This window comes from Garra rufa, chromosome 24 (genome assembly GCF_049309525.1).
Source record: "Garra rufa chromosome 24, GarRuf1.0, whole genome shotgun sequence".
Taxonomy (NCBI): domain Eukaryota; kingdom Metazoa; phylum Chordata; class Actinopteri; order Cypriniformes; family Cyprinidae; genus Garra; species Garra rufa.
In genome coordinates, this window is record NC_133384.1 from 21,767,826 (window position 1) to 21,792,006 (window position 24,181).

General features: G+C 40.4%; 2 protein-coding genes across 2 annotated transcripts in view; both read right to left on the bottom strand.

The window, feature by feature from the left end:
• tmprss7 (transmembrane serine protease 7) overlaps positions 1 to 24,181 on the bottom strand; it is a 46,245-nt gene that overhangs the window by 9,318 nt on the left and 12,746 nt on the right. The window lies entirely within an intron of this gene.
• Positions 1,253 to 15,414, bottom strand: LOC141300131 (uncharacterized). The gene is made up of 2 exons (XM_073830445.1): positions 15,097 to 15,414; positions 1,253 to 3,096 (listed from the first exon to the last, which is right to left on the bottom strand). Exons 1-2 carry the CDS (start codon positions 15,257 to 15,259, stop codon positions 1,544 to 1,546), a joined length of 1,716 nt encoding a protein of 571 aa, XP_073686546.1. The 5' UTR covers positions 15,260 to 15,414; the 3' UTR covers positions 1,253 to 1,543.

A 24,181-nucleotide genomic window follows, 5' to 3' on the forward strand; every position in this document is an offset into this window, starting at 1 on the left:
AACACATGCATAAAAACATTACACAATACCAAAAGACAAGATACCCAAACCACAATGAAATACACACTGACTTGGGGATTGGTGTGTTCATTCATAGGAAGGTTTGTCAAAGAATTAATGAACGAAGTCAGTTACTATTGCAGTCTGTTTAAGAGAGAGTTGGTTGGGGAAGTTGCGATTCACATTCTTTTGAGTCGTAAAGTTTATCTGGTCTGGCAGAGGTGTCCTGGTCACTATAGCAACCGGGGGCCTTGTGGGCCATCTGAGACTTGCCGGCGCCTACAGTTGGGGACTGGGTAAAGGGGGGTCTGTGATTGTTTCATACTCCAATGAAAAATTGTGTGTTTGAGTGGTCCAGACCCTATAGTTAGAAATCTTATAATGGGCCATGGTTGCTTCTTCCAGCAGGACGATGATCCAAAACAAACATCAAAATCAACACAAAATTGTGTCACTGAGCACAGAATAAAGCTTCTACCATGGCCGTCCCAGTTCCCTGACCTGAACCTTGTATAGAAACTGAAGAGAATCACCACCAACATGAAGCTGGGAAGAGAGAAATTCTGGAGAATCTATAGATTCTGTTTGAAGGAATGGCCTCTGATCTCTGGTCAGGTGTTCTCCAAACTCATTAGACATTGTAAGAGAAAACTCAGAACTGTATCTTGGGGAAATGACATTGCTATAATTGGGTGCCAATAATAGTGGCCAATGTGAACTTAAGAAAAACATTTATTTCATAGTGAGATTTCACCCTTTGGTTCTATTGATTTACTTCAATGACAGGTTAGAATTTTGTGAATTTTTTGAATGAAAGATCAAAAGGATAAATTATGCAGATTTATTTTCACATCCACTTTTGCTCATATTTACCAAGGATGACAATATCAGTGAAGGGCACTGTATATAAAAATCTGACCAGCCCACATTAAAGAAAATAGTCCAGCCCCTGTGGCATTAACCAGAATGCCATGCCTATATCCAGCTGGAATTCAAACGCCGCCCCCACTGAAATTCACTCCCCAGATTTTGTACCTCCCCCCGCCCACTAAATAGGCCTATGTATTTCAATGTTCAGTATTACAACTGTCTGTGGTACATGTTTTCTAACACTAGTCAGAAGCAATGCTCCTTATTTCACTTTATGCTGAAAAATACAAAGACAATAAAGGCTTTTAATTCAATTCAATTCAAAAGCTTTATTTAGTTGGCTTTCAACTATTAAAGCTAAAATTATTTTTCTTATGCAAATACATCAGTTGACCACAAATGTTGTTAATAAAATATAAAAAGTAAAGACAATGTATTAACAAAAAAGTAACGTTTAATAATGACTCAAAAAGCAAAATGATTATTAACTACTTAAAGTAAAAGTGAAAACTAATGAGATTGAGCTCTCTCCTTCTAATTTACCAGTAGTGATGAGTATACATATACAGTACATGCCAGACCAGTATGTGTAAATCTGCCAGAGATATTCTGCATGACTGTGTATAGCAGATGATTGAATAAAATGCTTCTTATGTGCAGTGCAATGATATGGTTATTTTCCAGGGTGGATCCTCTCATGTATTTTCAGATCTGATGACTGACTAAATCTCTTGTTGCAGTGTGAGCATTTATAAGGTTTCTCTCCAGTGTGGATCATCTCATGTATTTTCAAATGTACTGACTGATGAAATCTCTTGTTGCAGTGTGAACACTCATAAGGTTTCTCTCCAGTGTGGATCCTCTCATGTCTTTTTAGACATGCTGATTGATTAAATCTCTTGTTGCAGTGTGAACACTCATAAGGTTTCTCTCCAGTGTGAATCCTCTCATGTACTTTCAAATGTACTGACTGACGAAATCTCTTGTTGCAGTGTGAGCACTCATAAGGTTTCTCTCCATTGTGGATCCTCTCATGTATTTTCAGAGATGCTGACTGATTAAATCTCTTGTTGCAGTGTGAACACTCAAAAGGTTTCTCTCCAGTCTGGATCCTCTCATGTGTTTTCAAATTTACTGACGAAATCTCTTGTTGCAGTGTGAACACATTAGGTTTCTCTCCAGTGTGGATCCTCTCATGTAATTTCAGAGATGCTGACTGATTAAATCTCTTGTTGCAGTGTGAACACTCAAAAGGTTTCTCTCCATTGTGGATCCTCTCATGTATTTTCAGAGATGCTGATTGACTAAATCTCTTTTTGCAGTGTGAACACTTGTAAGGTTTCTCTCCAGTGTGGATCATCTCATGTCTTTTTAGACATGCTGATTGATTAAATCTCTTGTTGCAGTGTGAACACTCATAAGGTTTCTCTCCAGTGTGAATCCTCTCGTGTATTTTCAAATGTACTGACTGACTAAATCTCTTTTTGCAGTGTGAGCATTTATAAGGTTTCTCTCCAGTGTGGTTCATCTCATGTGTTTTCAAACGTACTGACCGACTAAGTCTCTTGTTGCAGTGTGAACACTCATAAGGTTTCTCACCAGTGTGGATCCTCTCGTGTATTTTCAGGTCTCCTGACCGACTAAATCTCTTGTTGCAGTGTGAACACTTATAAGAATTCTCTCCAGTGTGGATCACCTTATGCAGTTTTAAATAAGTTACTGAAGTAGAAATCTTTTCACACTTAGAACACATGGATTCTCTCACACCAGTATTTATATTCTCATATACTTGCAAACCTTGTAGATGCCAAAAACTCTTACCACACAAATGGCATGAATGTGGCTTCACCTTTGTATGAACTTTCAAGTGATTTCTCAGACCTGAAGCTGCTAAATACACTTTACCACACTGATCACATGTGTACTGCTTCTCTCTAGTGTGGATGTTAATGTGCTCCTTAAGGCTTGATGAGCGTGAAAAACTCTTCCCACATTGATCACAAGTAAATGGTTTTTCTTCAGTATGAATTTTCATGTGGCGCTCAAGATCTGTTTTTCTTGTGAAACTCTTTCCACACTGAGTGCAGGTGGAACATTTCTCTGCTCTTCTTTTCTTTAAATCTTTCTCTTTGGCTTGAGAGCAACTCAAAGGTCTTTCTCCAGTTTTGAAATGATTTTTCTCAACTTGACTTGATTCTTCATTCTTCTCTTTTTCTTTAATCAACTCTGAAATAAAAGTAAGAAGGGTTAATTTTCAGTAACTTGTTATAAGCTGAAAAACATGAAAAACTAACATTTGAGAGTAGTGCCAATAAGTCCTACAGATGGTGGCACCAGAAGCAGATTTGGTAGAGATGGTGTGTGGGATATCAATAACAAAGATAATTTAAAGGGGCATATGATGCAGTTTCCTTTGGAGTGTTACAAGCTGTTTGTGCATTAGATAAGATTTGTGAAGCTGCAAAGCTTAAAGTCTCAAAACCAAAGAGATATTTATTGTAAAAGTTGAAGGTCCCATATGGTCAAAATTCAAAATTTTCTGCCTTTTTTCATGATAACTGAGGTCTAGGGGCTATGTAACTACCATATAAGTTTCAAAACAGTCAATACACAGTAAACTGCACACAGCCTGCTTAAAGTAGCTGTTCCTTTTCACAAGACGCAGTGACTTCTGTAAAAATGTGATGTCCGATCTACTCAGTCACCACCTTTAGTCACCACCCCGAACACCAACCACCGTCCCACCCTCCTTTTGTCAAACCCCGACAACATTGCATCCATTTCATTGCTAAGCAACAACAACACAAAAACAAGTATGAAAACCCTGTTCAGTCGATAGATGTCGAAACTACATCATTGCACAGGCTTTAGAACAACGTAAATATAAGAGACCAGTGTTACATCAAATTCAGCCTCTTTCACACAGCCATTCCGGAAAATACACGGATAATGTGTTCTAGAGTCCTGCGCAGGACTGTTTTCTTTATCCCGCTCCCGCCCACCCCTGCCGAATTTCTGACCATTACCGCCCGCTCCCGCTATATGTATTTCCACTCCCGCCTGCACCCGCAAAACTCTGAGAATTTATTCCCGCACGATAATAGAGATGCATTGATTTTGTGTCTTCTCCCGTCCCGCAGGAAAAAAAAAAAGTATTTGTATTGCTATTATTCAAGAGATTCATGTTTGTTTCTTTCCCTGGCCTGCAGGTATTCTGACGCACTGTTAGGGAAGATAAAGAGTAGCCTGGGCTGCCGTGCATTTCTTTAGACTTCAAGTACTTAGATTTTGGCTATTGAAGTATTCCGTAGGCTTGATTGGTCCTGGTGTAAATGTGCAGAAAGCATGTCTGAAAGCAGCTAGCCTATGAGAACACAGAAAGACAAAACACACAATACATTTGAATATAATTTCGTTTTTTATCAAAAATGTTGCACCCTCACACGGCACATAAAAATAGACTGCTTTGCAAAAAAATACAATGATAAAGTACATGAAAACAGCAGTTTTGCAATTATTAACCAAAGCCAGATGTCACAGGTATTCTGTTTGAAAAAATGCAAATAAGAATAAAAACATTCAGACTTAGGCAGCCTGCTCAATAACACTGTCTTCATCACGCCTCTTGACCTACTGTAATTAACAAATGGCAACGAGAGGCTGTGCTCAGAAAATAAAACTAATAAATAAAATAAAATAAACAATGTTAACGAATTCATATAACAAATGAATCACTTTGCAATTCTATGTTTTATTAAAAAATTTCGGGAGGAGCTCGTACAGATAATTACCACGGCCAATTCACCATCAGCAATCACATTCCCTATCCAAGCACTACAAGAGAATCCCTTTAAATAACTAAGCAATCTTACCTTCATCATCTCTAGTTTTCAGCATTGGCACTCCCAATCGCCGCAAATATGTCCGAGATTGAAATGTCCTCCGGGGATTATTCCACGGATATCGACGATCCTGCAGCACCTCCAGCCACCGTCCAGGTCGCCGCTCAGACCACCAGCGGGCCACAGGCCCTCTCGCGCAGCCGCTGCTTACACTCCAAGATGCCAGATCACGCCATCTCCACCACCTTCCAGGCGTCAGGCATCTTCCCCAGCGTCCTCTTAAGCTACAGCCCTCTCCTCCGCCCCAGCCCTCTCCTCCGCCCCAGCCAAGGGGAAATGGACCATAGCTGGGCTCCGCAAGGTGCTCGCCAGCTCCGGCGTCGTCCTCCCACGCCGTTCCTCCAAAGCAGATCTCCTCGGCCTCTACGCATCTCTCCAACCGAAGGAGAAATCAAAGTCCACCCCTCCCTCCAGGGCCTCAGGCAGAGCACGCACGGGCCGCAGCGCTTCCTACTCTATGCCAGGACGCAGCAAAAAGCCATCACAGAGCTTGGGCCACGCCCCGAACGCCGCAGTCGCCAGCCACTGCCCTCCTTCTCGATCTTCCAAGCGGAAGCTCGCTGCTCATTGCTCATGCCGGCGGAGAACAGGCCATCGCCTCTACAAGCCGCCGCGGTAGCACGAGCTCGCCCACACCGGCGGCTAATTCCCGTCCGCAGCTTTTGCCCCACCATTCTCTTAACTCCCTTCCCCTCCCATGGCCCGCAGCACCGCCGTCCAATCATAGCACGAGCGTTCTCCTGCTCATGGCACAAGCAGCGGTGCCCCCCATACCCCCTCTCTTCCCTTCTCTTTTCTCCGCCCCAGGAGCCATCCCTAGCATGAGCCTGCCTTCAATCTTACAGGCTCCGATGCCCACCATTCCCCCTCTCTTCTCTTCTTTTTTTTCTCCGCCACAGGAGCCGTCCCTAGCGCAAGCCCGCCTCTAATCTCGCAGACTCCGATGCCCGCCTTTCCCCCTCTTTTTTCCGTCCCAGGAGATGGCCGCAGCGCAGACTTACCTCCACTTACAGTCCCGGTAGCCACCTTTCCTCCTCCTCAGACCCGCTCTTCCTTCTCATTAGCCTCAGCCACGCCCCTTCCAGCCTCTCCAAATGGTCTAGTGCAGGAACCTCCTCCGGTACCCAACTCCATCAGAACCCAGATTCTGGCAGAAATTCAGATCGCTGGCACCAGAGGCGGACCCGCCCCCAACCCCAGTTCCTCCTTATTCAGAAGTGATATTCCCGTAAACCACCCTCTGAGACCCCTCCTCGAAACCTCCATCAATTCCATTCTCCAAGCTGTCTCCCCTAGGACTCTCCAATCCTACCTTACAGCATGGAAATGTTTTAAACATTTCCACTCCGCCTATAGTTTGCCTTTGCCTGATTTTTCCCTGCTTATTTATCTCCCATCTCAACTCCAATAAAAACCTCCAAGCCAGCTCCATTAAAGGATACCTAAGCGGAATCCAGTTTTTCCACAAACTGTTATATGGCTCGCCTTCATCCCATATAACCAATTCGCAGACATCCCTTCTCATCAAAGGTTCCCAGCCCAACCGCCCAGACTCCAGACAACCTGTCACCTTAATTTTGACCAAATGCATCTCCACCCTCCGTAAAGGTTACCATTCCATCCTCACTGCCCGCACATTAGACGCCATGTTTATCCTGGCTTTCTTCGGTTTCCTCAGATGCTCTGAGCTCGCCATTACATCTGGCTTCAACCCACCCATCCACCCAACTATCTCCGATCTAGCAGTGCTAGACGGTGAAACCATCTCTTACTTCATAAAACAAAGTAAGACAGACCAAACAAAGAAAGGCAACTTCATCTATATTTTTAACCTTCAATCACCCCTCCAACCATTTCAAACCCTCCTAGCCTTCCTCCAGCTCAGGAAATCCCAATCCAAACTCCCTTCCGACCCTCTCTTTACAGACGACTTCAACCGCCCCGCCACACACTTCTGGTTCCAAAAGCACCTTAAGTCTGTCTTGCTTCTCTCTGGTACCCCAGCCGACAACTTTTCCAGCCATTCTTTCCGTATAGGCGCAGCAGCCACAGCCGCTCAAAAAGGCTTCTCCCCACTCCCGCGAGACCTTTCACCTCCTTTCCCCCACTGCCACAGCTGCGCCCGCCCCCCCTGGAGCCCCCCGCTTATTCCCCTTATGCGCACCAATGCCCGCTCCCGCTGGAGCCCCCCGCTTATTCCCCTTATGCGCAGCACTGCCCACTCCCACCAGAGTGCCATTCATAAATTCCCCACTGCCACAAGTTCCACTCCCGCAGAAGGCTTTCTTCTTTATTCTACCCCAGCAGTGCCCGCAGGAGCTCCTCCCGTACTTTTGTCCGCTACTAAATGTCCAGCATCCCTTCAGCCCAAGTTAAGCAATTTTGGGGGGTATCTGGCTGCTGTCCTGCAATTATTAGCCTTTCGGGGGAGCGCTTATTGGGTTTGGGCCGAATGCCGAGCTCGGACCCCTCTCCCTGGGCAGGGGGAGTGTCCCGGGCTCGGGAATGATTACCGAGCTCGGAGCCCTCTCCCGGACAGCACACCAAACACGCTTAACTTTTACGCTGTTTATTATATGTAAGCGCGAACTCGTGAAGTGATGTTTTATTAACAAATTTCGGGAGGAGCTCGCACAGATAATTAACACGGCCAATTCACCATCAGCAATCACACTCCCTATCCAAGAACTACAAGAGAATCCCTTTAAATAGCCAAGCAGTCTTACATTCATCATCTCTGGTTTTCAGCATCCCTAAATGATTACCGAGCTCGGAGCCCTCTCCTGGACAGCACGCCAAACACGCTTAAATCAACACTAAGTAACTTTTCCCTCAACGCTCCCTCTACAGGTTGGAAGCGGAATTGTTAACACTAAAGTTTTTTTTTTACCTTAAAAAAATGTTTCCGAACTCGTGTCAGTGGTTCATCAACTCATAACAGGGTGAAACGGCACTTTCGTATTCGCTTTGCAACCCTATATCGGCCATAACAGCACTATGTAAGTTTGGGTTGTCGGGTCGCGGTTTTGTAGTTCAAATAAGACTACAAATGCGACTTGCTTTACGGCAGGCTTCACAAAAGGTTTTCATACTTGCATAAAGTCATACAACATACTCTACCTTGTCAAAAAGCCGGTCCTGGATAGCCTCCAAACAAATAACGTGCATGTGACACGACGGTAGGCTAAATTATTTACGACAGCGGTAATGGACAATTCCCCTTCCAACCTGTAGAGGGAGCGTTGAGGGAAAAGTTACTTAGTGTTGCTTTAACTTTTACGCTGTTTATTATATGTAAGTGCGAACTCGTGAAATTGCTGTGGAGGAAGAGAATGTTGCTGATTGACTGCGGTCCCAATCCCGTGCGTCTCTCTTCCAATTTGCGCCGACAGCCACTAAAGGCCCGCTCTGAAGGCGCACTGGATGCGGGGATACTAAAGATGAAACGTGCCAGCTTTGATAGCGCTCTTTGTTGAACTTCCACCATGGAAGCATGCTAGAGCCCTGCACGGGCCTTAAATCTAAGCCCTAGCCCGGCCCTGGTCCGAGACGCACAGGCTGTAGCCCGGCCCTTGTCCGACAGCTTATCAAAATTTTTGGCCCGAGTCCGACCCGAAGCCCATCTTTATTTCCGCCAAACAGCTTATACTGTTACAGCCATTAAAATAGACCAGATTTTTATTTAATAGAAAGTTTGTTTTTTCGTTTCATTTTTTATCAGAACAATTTAGAGAAATGTTTGGAGTTTTTTGTTTGTTTGTTTGTTTTTTAAATGTAAGTTTTAGTTTTTTAAGTGACATCGATATCCAGGCGGTATGTGGTCCACAGTGAGTTTACTCAATTTAACCTATATATCAAATCAACACTTGACTAGTCTACAATGCAATCCACAGATATAAAACAAACATCAATAAAAGTTTATACATTTAAAGTTTATTATCACCATCTCAGAACAAAGGCATTTTGAACAGGGCAGGCAGCTCTGCTGCGCAAAACCGGAACATACAAAGTCGCAGTGGTAAAGTAAACGAATAACGAACAAATATATAAAGTAGTGTTGTCAAAAATATCGATAAATATCGATACTGAAATATCTGAACGATACCAATACTAATTTCCCGAAGTATCGATACTAGCCGAGCTGTCACTTTCACTTCTCCACAAAGGAGAGTTGACAAACACCACACGTGACCGCAGTGCCTGTCTCGTCTCACCCCGCGTCCGGCTTTATTTGACAAAGAACACAGCAGGAGTGCTATCTGGAAATATTTCAGATATGAAACAAATGAACATGGAAAGCCGAAGTACACAAGCAAGCCACTATGTAAGATTTTCTACAGAGCAGTGCTAACAAAAGACTAACACCTCTAATTTCGCAAAGCACCTGAAAGACAGACACCCGGATTTTTAGAGAGAAGAACTGTTCTCATTTTAACATTACTGAATCATTAAGTGATGTTTCATTAACAAATTTCGGGAGGAGCTCGCGCAGATTATTAACACGGCCAATTCATCATCAGCAATCACACTCCCTATCCAATCACTCTCCCTATCCAATTACTACAGTCCCTTTAAATAACCAAGCAGTCCTACCTTCAGTTATCTCTGATTTCAGCATTACAGCAACATGTCCGAGATTCACTCATCCTCCGAGGATTATGCCTCAGGCACAGACAATCCTGCAGCTCCTCCAGCCTCCATCCAGGTCGCCGCCCAGGCCACCTGCGCTCCGCAGGATCCACCAATTGAGCCCGCGGCTGCATCACGGGGCCGCAGGCCCTCACGCACCGCCGCTGCTCGCACTCCGAGACGCCGGCTTTCGCCGTCTCCACCACCTTCCAAGCGTCGGGCATCTTCTCCAGCGTCCTCATACGCCTCAGCTGTCTCTGACGCCCTCCAAAGCGGATCTCCTCGCACTCCATTCATCTCTTCAAACGCAGGGGAAGTCCAAATCTACCCCTCCTTCTAGGGCATCAGGCAGAGCACGCTCGGGCCGCAGCGCCCCCTACTCCACATCAGGACGCAGCAGAAGGCCGCCACCGAGCTTGGGACACGCCCCGGATGACGCAGTCACTAGCCACTGCCATCCTGCTCGATCTTCGGAGCAGGAGCTCGCAGGTCATGCCGGCAGAGAGCCGGTCATCGCCTCTACAAGCCGCCGCAGTAGCACGAGCGCGCCCACTCCAGCGGCCGATTCCCGTCCGCAGCTTTTGCCTCTCCTTTCACTCCCCTTCCCATGGCCCGCAGCACCGCCTTCCGCTCATAGCACGAGCATTCCCCCGCTCATGCCACAAGCACCGGTGCCCCCTATTCCCCCCTCGCTTTTCCGTTCCAGGAGACGGCCGCAGCTCAGGCTTACAGCCTCTATCAGTCCCCGCAGCCACTTTCCTTCCTCCTCAGGCCCGTCCTCCCTTCTCATTGGCCTCAGCCACACCCCTTCCAGCCCCGCCAAACGCTCTTGCGCTGGAACCTCCCCCAGTCCCCAACTCCATCAGGACCCAGATTCTAGCAGGTGCGGATGTTGATCTTTTCACCCTCTTGTCACCAATCTTACCCTCACCCGCCGATCGCCAAATCAATGTAGGCGATTTCTCTGTCACTTTAAAAAATTCCGCACCCGCACAGTCACGCATTCTGTCATTTGCCGAGTTTACAATGGCTTTCACCAGCTACGCAGAAGTCATCTGCACTGCTTTCCCCCACAGGAGGCGCGAGCTCATTCGGAGGTTCCCACTTTTATACATACCACAAGATGTTCGCCGCCAAATGTGCCATCCGAGTAGCCCAGTGGAACCAGTGTCCTTACTGGGGAGCTCTGGACACCGAGCTCCATAACAGAGTCTTCCTGGGCTGCCGTAACATCTCCTGCGCAATTTGCCGTTCCTTTTCCCACCCCACCTCCAGCTGCACTTTCATCAATCCATCCATTCCTCCCGGCCCCGAACCATCCCAACCCAAATCCACGAGCTACGTCCCGCGTCTCATGGAGACCCCAGTTACCCCTACTCCCACACTTTGCCGCCGCCCTTCTTCCTCTGGCAACCAAGTCTGCACAGACTTTAACAGCGGCAGGTGCACCAGACAGCGCTGTCGTTATATGCATGTGTGCATTTTTTGTGGCGGCGCTCATGCACGTCTGGTTTGTCCTGTCCATAAAGCTGCAAATAAAAATCAAAAAAGATATTTATCGACTCCTGTAAATGTTTCCCGCTTATCTGCTGAATTGCTTCATCACCCTGACCCCCATTTCACACATTATGTTCTTTCAGGTCTCACACATGGATTCCACCCCGGCGTCCTGAGCCTCCCCTCCCAAAACCTCATCTGCCCAAATCTCCACTCCGCTCTCACCGAACCCGAAATAGTGGACTGCCTAATCAAAAAAGAAATAGACTCAAATTTCATGATAGGCCCCTTTTCTGTCTCTCCCTTTAGCTTCTATCGAGCCAGCCCCATCGGCGTTGCCACCAGAAAATTCTCAGGCAAAAAACGCCTCATAATTGATCTTTCATCTCCGCATAATTCCCCATTCCCTAGCATTAACAGCCTCATTCCGCTTGAAGAGTTTTCTCTTCACTATTACGACGTCGACCAAGCCACTACCTTGATTAAAAAAGCAGGTCGCGGCGCTTGGTTGGCCAAAGTCGACATTACTTCTGCTTTCAAAGTTATGCCCATCCACCCAGATTTCTGGCACTTATTTGGCATTCGCTGGAAAAACGAATTCTATTTCGCCGTCCGCCTCACATTTGGTTGCAAAAGCAGTCCGAAAATCGTCGACACGCTGTCGGAGGCAATTTGCTGGATCCTCTCCAACAATTACAATTTACCCTATCTGATTCATCTTTTAGACGATTTCTTAATCATCTCACCCCCAGATTCCGTCCCAGCCGCACACCTCTTGACAACCCAAAAGCTTTTCTCAGAGCTCGGGATTCCCCTCGCCCAAGACAAAACCGAGGGTCCTAGCACTTCCATCGAATTTTTGGGCATCAATTTAGATTCCCAAAAATTCCTGGCTTCCCTGCCCAAAGAAAAAATTGACAAAACGATTCTAATAGCCTCCACTCTGTTAACAAACTCTAGCTGTACAAAACGCAAGCTGTTATCCATTCTGGGTCATCTAAATTTCGCGATGCGCATCATCCCTCAAGGCCGCCCCTTTATCTCCCACCTCCTCCGCAACGAGCTCAGTTTATGGATTTCCTTCCTTAAACAGTGGAACGGCTTATCGTTCTTTTACAGCAATTTGGTTCCTTCCCCAATCGATATCGAATTATATACCGACGCCGCCCCCTCCATCGGTTTTGGAGGTTTTCTCCGGGGCCGCTGGTTCGCTTCTACCTGGCCCCCCGAGTTGGCAGAGTTGCCTCAGCAGCTATCATCCTCAGCGCTGTTTGAGCTTTACTCGTTAGTGGCCGCAGCTTTCCTATGTGGCAAAGAGTGGTCCGCCACCAGCATCGTTGTCCACTGTGACAACGAAGCTACAGTGCACTGCATTAACAAAGGCCCTTCCCACTCCCCCGCACTTATGCCTTTGCTCAGACGCTTGATTTGGATTTCAGCTTGTGACTAATTTATCATAACTGCAAAACACATCCCCGGGTCAAAGAATCAAATCGCTGACTCTCTCTCTCGCTTTGCTTTTCAGAAATTCAGATCGCTGGCTCCAGAGGCGGACCCGCTGCCAACCCCAGTTCCTCCCTATTCAGAACTGATATTCCCATAGACCACCCCCTGAGACCCCTCCTCAAAGCATCCCTCAATTCCATTCTCCAAGCTGTCTCTCCTAAGACTCTCCAATCCTATCTTACAGCATGGAAATGCTTTAAAACTTTCCACACAGCCTACAGTTTACCTTTCCCCGATTTTTCCCTGCTCACTGTCACCTCATTTATCTCCCATCTCAACTCCAATAAAAACCTCCAAGCCAGTTCCATTAAAGGATACCTAAGCGGAGTCCAGTTTTTCCACAAACTGTTATTCGGCTCGCCTTCACCCCATATTTCCAATTCTCAGACATCCCTCCTCATCAAAGGTATACAAAAAACCCAGCCCAGCCACCCAGACCCCAGACAACCCATCACCCTAAAAATCCTGACCAAATGCATCTCCACGCTCCGTAAAGGTTACCATTCTATTCATACCGCCCGCACATTAGACGCAATGTTTATCCTGGCTTTTTTCGGTTTCCTCAGATGCTCTGAGCTCGCCATTACATCGGGCTTCAACCCAGCCATCCACCCTACCATCTCCGATCTAGCAGTTCTAGACGGCGAGACAATCTCTTACTTCATAAAGCAAAGTAAGACAGACCAAACTAAGAAAGGCCAAACACGCTTAACTTTTACGCTGTTTATTATATGTAAGAGCAAACTCGTGAAGTGATGTTTCATTAACAAATTTCAGGAGGAGCTCGCGCAGATAATTAACACGGCCAATTCATCATCAGCAATCACACTCCCTATCCAATCACTCTCCCTATCCAATTACTACAGTCCCTTTAAATAACCAAGCAGTCCTACCTTCAAGTAATAATATTGCCTATTATTGTTGCTGATTTGAGTGTTGTCCCGTTTCTTACCGTAGTTCGTTAATATAATCAGACTGAGGAATCTTAGACGAGTAAATACTGCGGTCAAATGTAAATTAACTGCGCTTATTTAACTTTATTTAAAAAAAAATCATTACTTAAATTCTGCGATTTGTCTTAACGCAAGACTATTATGCGCCAAGAAATGGTATCACAACACACACTTAAGTTATTCGGCCAATCACAAAGCACAGATAGCTGGCCAATCAGAGAACACCTCGGTTTCCATCAACAACATGTTTTGTAAAAATCAAAGCGTTTCAAAAAGGGAGGGCAGAGAAGAGCAACAATAATGTTCAGTATGTGGAAAATAACATGTTTTTTAAACCTCAAACTGCATAAACACATTGCATCACAACAAATACACAAAATAATGCACTTTTTAGCATCATCATAAGATGCTTAAAAGTGCATAAAAAGTCAATCATAAAAGTATAACTGTTTTGAATTTAGAAGCGCAGTTACTGAAAAATATTACATGTCTATTTCTTGGTAAGACACATTTGACAACGAAGCACTGAACTTGAGTTAGGAGGCATGCAAAATTAACTTTCATTAACATTAGTGACATGAAAATCTAATTTTCATATAGAAAATTAATATATTCTACTCTTACTAAATGTACCATTATCAACTGTCCAACAACTTAAATGATTATAATTGATGTGCGATTCAGTCGCAAAGTGAAAAGTTTTGCGTTTTGAGACTTTTCTTAGTTTATACACACAAAAAAGTTTCTTGATGAATTGATGTTTTAAAATAGTTATTTTATCATTTCAAAATATAAAGCAAGTCAAAATTTATGACTAATGAGTCAATAAGTGTGCCTCTGCTGCAATCTACTGGTTATTTTACATAAATGTTTTTTATCACAAAACATTTTGATATATATTGTGTTTGGTCCCATTAAAAATATCATTTAAACTGGATTTTAGAGCTTTAAAGTGCTGAAAATAGTTGTATGAAATACTTAAAAGTCATTGAAAAGTGCTTGAATTTCTCTCCCAAAATGTTGTACAAACTAATTTGAACGTAATGATGTAATAGCATTGACTATTTCTGCCGCACCACCATGACTATAGTTAGCACTAATGTTTCCGCATCAGCCTTGTTTGATCTGTTCATAAAAGAATTCAGTAACACATTCTTTGAAGCCCACATTATAAGGGTATTCTTAGTGCATTATAGTGGATGCATAATGCATTATAAAAAAAACTTATAGTATGTTGTATCATCTCAAGAGTATAAATAAGAAAAGTTTTAATGTATTATAATATTTAATTATTTGTGGTTATAGCTTTTAAGACTACGATTATCTCCTCATAATTATAACGTATTATAAGTCTCAGTCTTAGACAGTTTTTGAGAACTAACTCTGCAACTGCATGCCAGCTAGCAGTAATTATTATTATTAGGATGCTAAATATATAACACTGTATTTTGATGGTTCCCCAAAAGACAAACTGATATGTAACTTTGCAAAAATGTGAATTTTCTACCTAGTCTAACCTTAACCCAAGTCGAATAATACCATGTAGTTGCAAAGTTGCTTCTAGTCAATATACTAGGGGGACCATCAAAATAAAATGTAGTATAATGTAAAAAAAAAAAGAAAAAATAAATGTAATATATGATATAGTCCATTTTAATTGTGTCAATATTATTAAAGCTTTGAAAGCCTGATGTACCACAAACAATCATTAAAGATGAAATGAAGATTAAAACACCAACCTCCTTGTTCCTCCTGTTTTATGTTCAAAGGTTCTGGTTCCTCATGTTTTATTCTCAAAGGTTCTGGTTCCTCGTGTTTTATTCTCAAAGGTTCTGGTTCCTGTTTTATTCTCCAGGTTTCTAGTTCACTCGTGTTCTCCTCACCCTCCACTTTAATAAACATCTTCACAGCAGCAGATCTCAGTTCAGCTATGAGGATGAGAATATTACAGGTATTTACTGACCTTATTCAAAAACTGTATTTTTTCTATTTACAGAAACTACATTTCTCACAGACTGAACTAAAACAGAATCACAACAAAACAACAGAGAGCGCAGTGAAACTAATCTTCTTCTTAGGTTTAATGGTGTTTGTCAAACAGAAGTGTGTGTGTTAGTGCCACCCGCTGGACTGGACTGTGAAGCGCCGAAAGGAGGGAAAACATTACGGGGAATGACTTTATGTGTCTACAAGGTGTGCTATTTTTAATTTTTTTATTTAAAAAAGCCGATCTGCACAAATGAATGAAAATGACTTCAAATTAAGACTTGCATCATGGTATTTGATCAGCATCAACAGTCTTTGTGAGTGAATATTAAAGGAGAAAAAAAGAGAATAATATGCTTTCCTACAATATACAAAAAAGTATTTAACCCACAATGCCCCAACCTCAATCTACAGTTTAAGTCCCTACAGGATTTTTTTTTATCCTTTATTTAACCAGGTAACTCATTGAGATTAAAAATCTCTTTTACAAGAGAGACCTGGCCAAGATGCAGCATAAAAAAACAAAGAAAAGAACACATCAAATACACATACATATATATCACAAGACCCTGTGCTGAAAAGTGCTTAATACTTTATGAACAGTTACACTGACCAATGTTCACCTGCTCCACATTTTTCAGAGTTGAAATAAACTGTCTATAAGAAATAAAGGTAGTAATTTTCAAAGATTTCTGAAGAATGTTCCAGGCAGATGGTGCTGCAAACATAAAGGCTTTTTTTGCCTAATTCTGTTTTGACACAAGGGACCAACAAGTGTAGTACATCATTTGAACGTAATCCATAATAGCCGAGATTTCTTGTTAAAAGGACACTCAAATAAGTAGGAGCTAGTCCAAGAAGTACCTTGTAAATTAAACATAGCCAGTGAGTGTACCTTCTGCATAAAGAGAGGGCCATTTAGCTGTATAATAAAGGATATAGTGATGTGTCCTATAACCACAACCAGTGAAAAAACGTACTGCACAATGATACACAACATCCAGTTTCTTCAAACATTGGGCAGAAGCATTCATATATATCAGATCACCATAATCTAATATGGGAAGAAAAGTGGCCATCACCAGGTATTTTCTAGTGCGAATGGATAAGCATGATTTTGATCTGTCAAGATAGCCAAGCTTTATCTTAAGCTTAGAAACCAGATTGCTAACATGAGTTCTAAAACAAAGTTTAGAATCAATGATTATATCCAAATATTTGTAACTGTTAACTAACTCAATTTCGTTTCCTTCAGAAGTTGAGATGCTAGAAGAAGAAACTGGAAGTTGTCTAGAGTTTGTGAAAACCATTATTTTTTACTTTTGTATATTTAAGTCCAGTTTAAGCTGTTTTAAACGGTTCTGAACAGTATTGAATGCAGACTGCAAAAGTTCAAGGGCCTGCAGTACTGTAGATAACAGTGTAATCAGCATAAAAGTGATACATAACATTCGATAAATTTCACAAAGTCTGTTTAAATAAATTGAAAATAATATGGGCCCTAATACTGAGCCTTGAGGAACCCCCTTGGAAATAGGCAAAAATGAAGACACAGAACCAGCCACCCGAACACTTTGGGTTCTACCTGACAAATAATTTGCAAACCAATCTACCGAATGCTTAGACAAGCCAATGCTCACAAGACTATTCACAAGAATACAGTGATCAACTGTATCAAACGCCTTCGAAAGATCTATAAACAGCGCAGCACATATTTTCCTATTATCCAATGCCCCAGCAATATCATTTATCACCTTTAATGCTGCAGATATGGTGCTATGTTGTTTCCTAAACCCTGATTGAAAATGGCTGGACGGCTGATTGGATGGACAAGTACAAAAACATTTGTTTCTAACTTTAGATTGAACAGAAAAATGTGTCTACCCTTGATTTCCTTTTCCCATCCTCTCTGCCATTCCTTTATTAAACCTGATATGACCTTTACAGCATCTTTAATTGGCAAAAACCATGTCAACATATTCAGTTGTTACTCATCTTCCCCTTTTAACAGTGAACAGTTAAGTTAATAAATACAAGATACAATACCTGCTTTACTAACTCAATCTCTGGAAGTGCATTCATTAAAAAGTATAATTATTTTATATTAGTGTTATGACTTTAGTGAAGTTAAACGTTTTGAAACCAAAATACCTGCAACATCCAGTTACACCTGTAGTAAACTCAGAAGAGAAGATCAGGAGACTCTTGGTTGAGATGTTACTGTGTGTCGCTGCGGTCATCCAGACTGACTAAAGCACTCAATCACTGGAGTTTTAAACAGATTTCAGGATCGTCATTAGAAGATAAAATATGCAAAGGATGTAAGCAGTTACAGGAATTAGTCCAGCTTTTCAGCGACTCTAATCCAATCAGCAGAACTATAGACTCATTTTCACAGAGATCAGGGAAAGACTCACCTTCAGCCTCTGCATTCATATTTAACTCAGATATTGATCAGAAACAAAGACACCAATTAAAGAAATGAGGCAGAAACATCAACAGCCAATAAAGACAAAAGGTGACACTTACCATGATTTCACATTCATGTTCACACACTCCTAAAGCTAAATATATTCATTTCAAAATGTAATGCCATGTATCTTTTCTGCTGAGTTTCGAATGCTCTTTTCTGAATGTCTTTTGCAGTAATTATTCTTTAGACACATCTGTTTTAAATAACTATCAGCCTAATTCTGTGGTGGAAAATTTCAGTCAGGTTTTAAGTCTATTCATGGCACTGAGTCTGCTTTGCTGACTCTTCACTCCTGACTCTAATGATTTTACACAACTTGTAACTTGTAAATCATGTAAATCCAAATAATATAGAATATCAAGATTTAATAAATATGTTCAAATAATCTAAATATCTTTCATTCATATGTTTCATAGTGTATCACAGTTGAGTAAGTTTGGGTATAAATTAAGACATTATATGTATACATTTGCCCTTATGTATAAAGAATCTTGAAGAATTATGTTGTTTAAATAATCACTATTTGTACTTTCAAATAAGAAATATTTACTTTTTAACACAGGTACATAAAGTAATTTGTTAAGGCACTCAAAATCCTCTTTTCCAAATTAATGATTGGATATTTACTATTTATTATCATTTCAATATCATTGTCATATTTCACAACTCTAAGGAGCGGGAAATGAGGAGACGAGGAAGCACTAGCTTAAGTGTTGTCATTGTTAATGCTAATGAAGACCTGAGTTGTGTGTGAATGTGTCTTTCCCTGATCTTTGTTAGAGTATAGTATAGAACTGATCACATCCATTGAATACTGTGTTTAAGCTTGTGATCTGAGAGCTTTGTCTACATCTGTAAGAACGGCCTCCTGAAATCTGAATAAACTCCAGTGTTTGAGTGCTTTAGTCAGTCTGGATGACCGCAGCGACACACAGGACCAGCTCAAACAAGAGTCTGCTGATCTTCATTTTCCTGCAGGTGTATTAAAGGTAAACATTTATCTTCACTAAGATCATAACACTAATACAACATAACATACTTTTTTTTGTTTTTCTGATAGATGTACCTCTATTTAAAGTTTCTAATAAACAGTTTGTGTATTTATTATCTGAACCTTTCTCTGTTGATAAAAGAAGATATGGAGTAACAGCTAAATATGTTTGCATGTTTGTGCCAATTAACGAAAATGAAAAGATAAAAAAAATCAATGAACCATATTCTTTTACACTGAAAAAAATATATACAAAACAAAATTTCTTACACAAAAGAACATTACCACTGAAATAAGTAAGATCAATTACAGACCATATTATCATTTATATGTAATATTTACAGAAGATCTGTTCATTTTCAGTGTGGATCTGTTATTAATGACTTTTGTTTGTAAAAACCTTTCCAGCAACTGAAATATGTAACTTGTTTATATTATAATAATATTTTAGCACAGATTATATGCACATTTAAAAAAAAGATAATCTTGGGAAATGTATATAATATTTCATTAACATTCACAATAAATAAACCTTTGTAGTGGTAAATAGAAACTGCGACACGTGTATATTTTTGTGGCCTCATTTGCCTCAATAGCAAAAGAAAAATAAAATCCCTGACAGTGTTTCAGTAACTTTCCAAAACAGGAATAAATAAATAAATACACAAACAAACAAAATAAAAAGAGATTCATTACAAAAGTCAAAAGAGTGATAGATTAAATTTGCCATCACAACCCCTTTGTAACAGTTACACAGCAGCATTAACTAGATTAATGTGAATTTAATGGCAAGGTATAAAAACAAGTATAGTGTTATAAATGTACATTAAAAATAGAGAAAACTATTTCTAGATTTATGATGTTATTAACTTTAGAAAAGCATCATGATATGGGTACGAAATTCAATTCTATATACAAAATTTCTATGATATATTTCTGTGTGATTCTAGAGAGCAGTGCACTAATGGGACTTTTATTTTGCTCTGATGATGTGACGTCATAAAGATGCGCTGCGCTCCTCATCTGTTGTTTTTCATGTGAAGAAAGGTTTGTGGTTTTAAAGTTTTTTAATCAATGCAAACTGTTACATCAATTAAAGCGTTTTTAGAAGATGTGTAAAATAAATGCATCATTATTAAATATAACGTTGTAATGCATTATTTAGTGTCACTTAAACGGAAGGTGCGTCTCATTTCGCTCTCTATATCATGAATCAATCGTGTGATGATAAGAAGTGAGAGGCTGCATCCGAAATCGCATACTTAATGAGTAGGTACTTAATTTCAATAAGTAGATACTTAACAAGCGCTAAAAGAGTACCTACTCTACAGCCAAATCTCGTTGTGTATGAATGCGATCCGCCATGAGGACGTTATGCGATCTACGACGTTAAAACAAGAGCAACAATTTAAAAGATATGAGTGACAGCTTTAATTAATCTATCTGTATATATTATGATGTTGATCAAATTTCTCATTTTGTGGTCTTCTAGAAGAAGCCTTTATGATTGTAATACGTTTTTAGGCTATAACCCAGTTTAATCCTTAAAGATGTTATTTTTTATTACGAAAACATATATGTGTATATATATGTATATGTATATGTGTTTGTGTGTGTGTGTGTGTGTTTAACTTATTTATGTGCAAAATTGTTTATCCACATGCAAAACTGGCTTGAAATCTCCTTTGTTTTCCTCTTTTTATTGTTGGATTTCTCTCGTTTCATCTCCGAGGCTTATAAATAACAAAAAAACAACAAATGCAATTTTAATGCATAATGATTATATGAATATTACGATAATATTATGAAAATCACATGTACGCAAACCCTTTATAGTTTTTGTCATTTTGATTGTTCACTGATAAAATAGCCTATCTTTTCCTGCGGTTGTATGTACTTATAAGTTCTGCAGTAATTATAAAAATAAAATAAAGGCGACAGGTGCACAGAACACCCAATGGCATCACGACAACCCTACCTAGTACGTTTCACTCCTTGTTTTCAATGTTTGCAATCAACTGCTGGAAGATCACGTCTTTGGAGAAGACTTTTGATTTTACACTCAAAAAAATTTATGTATTACTTAGAAATTAAAGATTACATCCGAATGCATCGCTAGACAACACCAACGCTTATGAACAATAATACTGATAAATGCTAACCACTCAATAATTATATTTTTAGTAAAATGAGCTACATGTATTTTTTAATACGCCATATGCATGACATATTCATGACTATGCAACCAATGTGAATACATCTCAATTTTCAGTCAAGTAATGAATTAATGCTATATTTTATTAACTGGCAACAAGAAACATGAATAAATGTGTAAAAGAATAAATAAAAGTAACCTTGATGTTAAATAAACACAATTCAAAGACACATAAAACAAAGCTTTATTCAATGTAATTGTTCTGACAATCGTGTGTTCACAGCCTGTAAATAACAACTGCCATCAACAGCTGTACCAATTCTGCAGCTTTATTCTGATGAAGCAGCTGACCACCATGTCCACCTTCACCTGTCTGTGACAGCTGTTCATCACATCCCTATCCCTGTAACATCTAGAAAACTTTCAAGTCACCTCTGTGATTCGTGTGCTAATACTGCATTTACACTCGCATTTTATCCAACACAAATGCTCCTCAATTTATCAACAATATGAATGGACAAATAAAAAAGATCAGTTACACTGTTAGACATTTCTGTAATTTCTACAGTTTTTTACTGTATATCACCCAGTATAAAACAGCAAATTCCCTTTAAAGTAAATAACTGTAATTCCCTTTGCATCATGGGAATTTTATGTGACGTCAAACACCACATACAGAGACTAACTGTATTTTTAAAAATTGAGGTATACTACTGTATTTGTGGTAACGACCTCTTTGGCGCCACTCCATTGAGATAATTCTTTTCCTCATTTATTACATTTGGACTGACAGGATTTTGCGCCACAGGAGTTTATCCTTCGTGTCAGAAACAGCGCGAGTGGAACAGCGTGCTTGGAGTACTACTGTACTTCAGAAATATACTGGGGCATCAGTTTACTGTCCTGCATCTATTGTGGATAGTATCACGGATTATTATGGTTTCTATACTGTCTTTTGTCGCGTCGCATCGCGCCGCTCACATCTGAGGACACGGAACCAGCGAGGCAGCGCCGGGGGTTTTCCCCGGGATGGAACCCGTGAGCGGGAGAGTTCCGGAGAGCATCTGCGCTGTGTATTTACGCACCTTACAAGCAAGCAAGGTAAAAAGATATATTTGTATGTCTGTTTGTGTGTGGTTTGTCAGATTTTTGCCCAACAGTTTAACCTAGAAACGTTTACTCGTCAACATTATGGTACATAACTTTACCACGATAAACTGCGCTGTACTTTCAATTAACAAACGACGCTGTCAGCTTATTAAATTACCAAATAAAATTATTTTCACGCGCAAGGCATACTCTTATATTAACAGTAAGTTAGCTAATGTGAAATTTTGTTCAGGTGTTAATGTTCACGAGTAGCCTATAGTTAAGAAAACAAAATCGTTTGTTAACTAGGTTAAACAAAAGTTTTATGACTAGCTGCCTTTCTAGTGTACATATTAGATTTTTTTTTTAAATTGAATTTAATATTTACTGCATTTTGTGTGTGTTTAAAGGCAACTCAAATGAAGCATCACAGAGGACAATAGCAGGCCAGCCACGCTGGGACTGATAATTCATGGTAAGAGAATAACTTCACTATGATTTTACATTTGTGTATTCCATATGGGGGTTTGTCTTTTACAAATGTGTAATTTCTTTTTCTTTCTTTTTTTCTTTCTTTTTTTCTTTCAGGGAACAAATTTCTCTATGTAACAAAGTGGATGGTGAGCAAAGGTGGCCTACGTTTTGGAGCAGCACCTGGAATGCCATTTGATGGGAGAAAGAGTGAAGATGCAGTGTTCCAGCATTGGAATAATTTTTCTGTGTTTCAGTGTTTTATATGCAATGTTTAAATAAAGAAGGTGATATATTGGAATAATCGTGTCTGTTTGAATTGAATATCAGTAGTAACTATAAAATTAATTCTATATAAAAATAATAAAATTTAATTAAATCTATGTACAAAACAATGAATTACCATAATATATGGCAGTACATTACTACAGTACCTTACTGTAAACTGAAATACAGTTGGGCACTGTAAATCCTAATTACAGTAACTTACTGGCAACAGTGTTGCCAGTAAGTTACTGTAAAAACCCTTTGAAATGTCTAACAGTGTATGTTTAGTTACTATATGTACATGCGTTTATTTACATTGCATTGATATAAAGTTAACGGTGTTGACAACAGTGAATTCTACTGTAACAGCACACATCACTCAGATGTCTATTATGGGCTCATCTGCAGTTCTTTTCGTACTTTTTCCTGTCACTTATTAAATACTGTAGACATTTATCATCTTTAAGATGTATATGGTTTATGTACATTTACTTTGGAGATATACGTGTGTTTACTAGATCTCCCATGTTTGCTATACATATAAAACATGTTTTTACAGAACAATCACAAATATACTATACTGTTACACCTTAAACGATTTAACAGTTTGCTCTACGCGATTGTAACACAAGGAACAGTGTAACGTTACTCACTTTTGGAAACACCATCATTGCTGTTCTCCATCACGTTCGATGATGACGTATTGATCTCCCGTGGGCTTCTGGGATAGAAAAGTAGAAAAGTATCCCTCGATCGGCACTTCGAAATCTGGGCAGGACGCAGTAGGCATCCGGGGATCTCTCGCTTACTCTTTTCTCACGTACCCATTTCGCCTACTGTATAGTAGGTAAGTAGGCATATTCGAACGATACTTAGGTATACGTATGCCTGAATCTCGCGAGAAATAGTGCTTCATCCTGGTAAATCTCGCCTACTCTTTTGTGGTGTTTGAGATTTCATGCATACTTTTTCTTTGCCTACTGCTTTTTGCCTACTAAATAGTATGGACGTATGCGATTTCGGATGCAGCCTCTGAATCCGAATCATTTGAATCAAATCATTTGTGAAATGATTCAGTGATTCGATTCAGTGGCACGCGGACTACAAACGACAACAACAAACACAAACGAGTGAATCACTACCGACAATGATTTCATGAACGTGTATTATATTAGATATGATAAATAAATGAATACCAAATATAAATAAAACTGCAGATGTTTTCATGAACGTATAATAAATTAGATATTATAAATAATAAAATAAATATAAATTGTATATCAAAATCGTCTACTTAAATATAAACCTTCTGTGTAATTTGTATTTTATAAACTGTATATAATAGTCTGTTAACTCTGACTGTTACCAGTGCACTGCCTACTGAACTAGGAG

Excerpts from the sequence above, each read along its gene's own strand:
- LOC141300131 (XM_073830445.1), bottom strand. The coding sequence starts at position 15,259 with ATGTTTATTAAAGTGGAGGGTGAGGAGAACACGAGTGAACTAGAAACC. Across the intron at positions 3,097-15,096 it reads AAAACAGGAGGAACAAGGAG|AGTTGATTAAAGAAAAAGAG; the intron begins GTTGGTGTTTTA and ends CTTTTATTTCAG.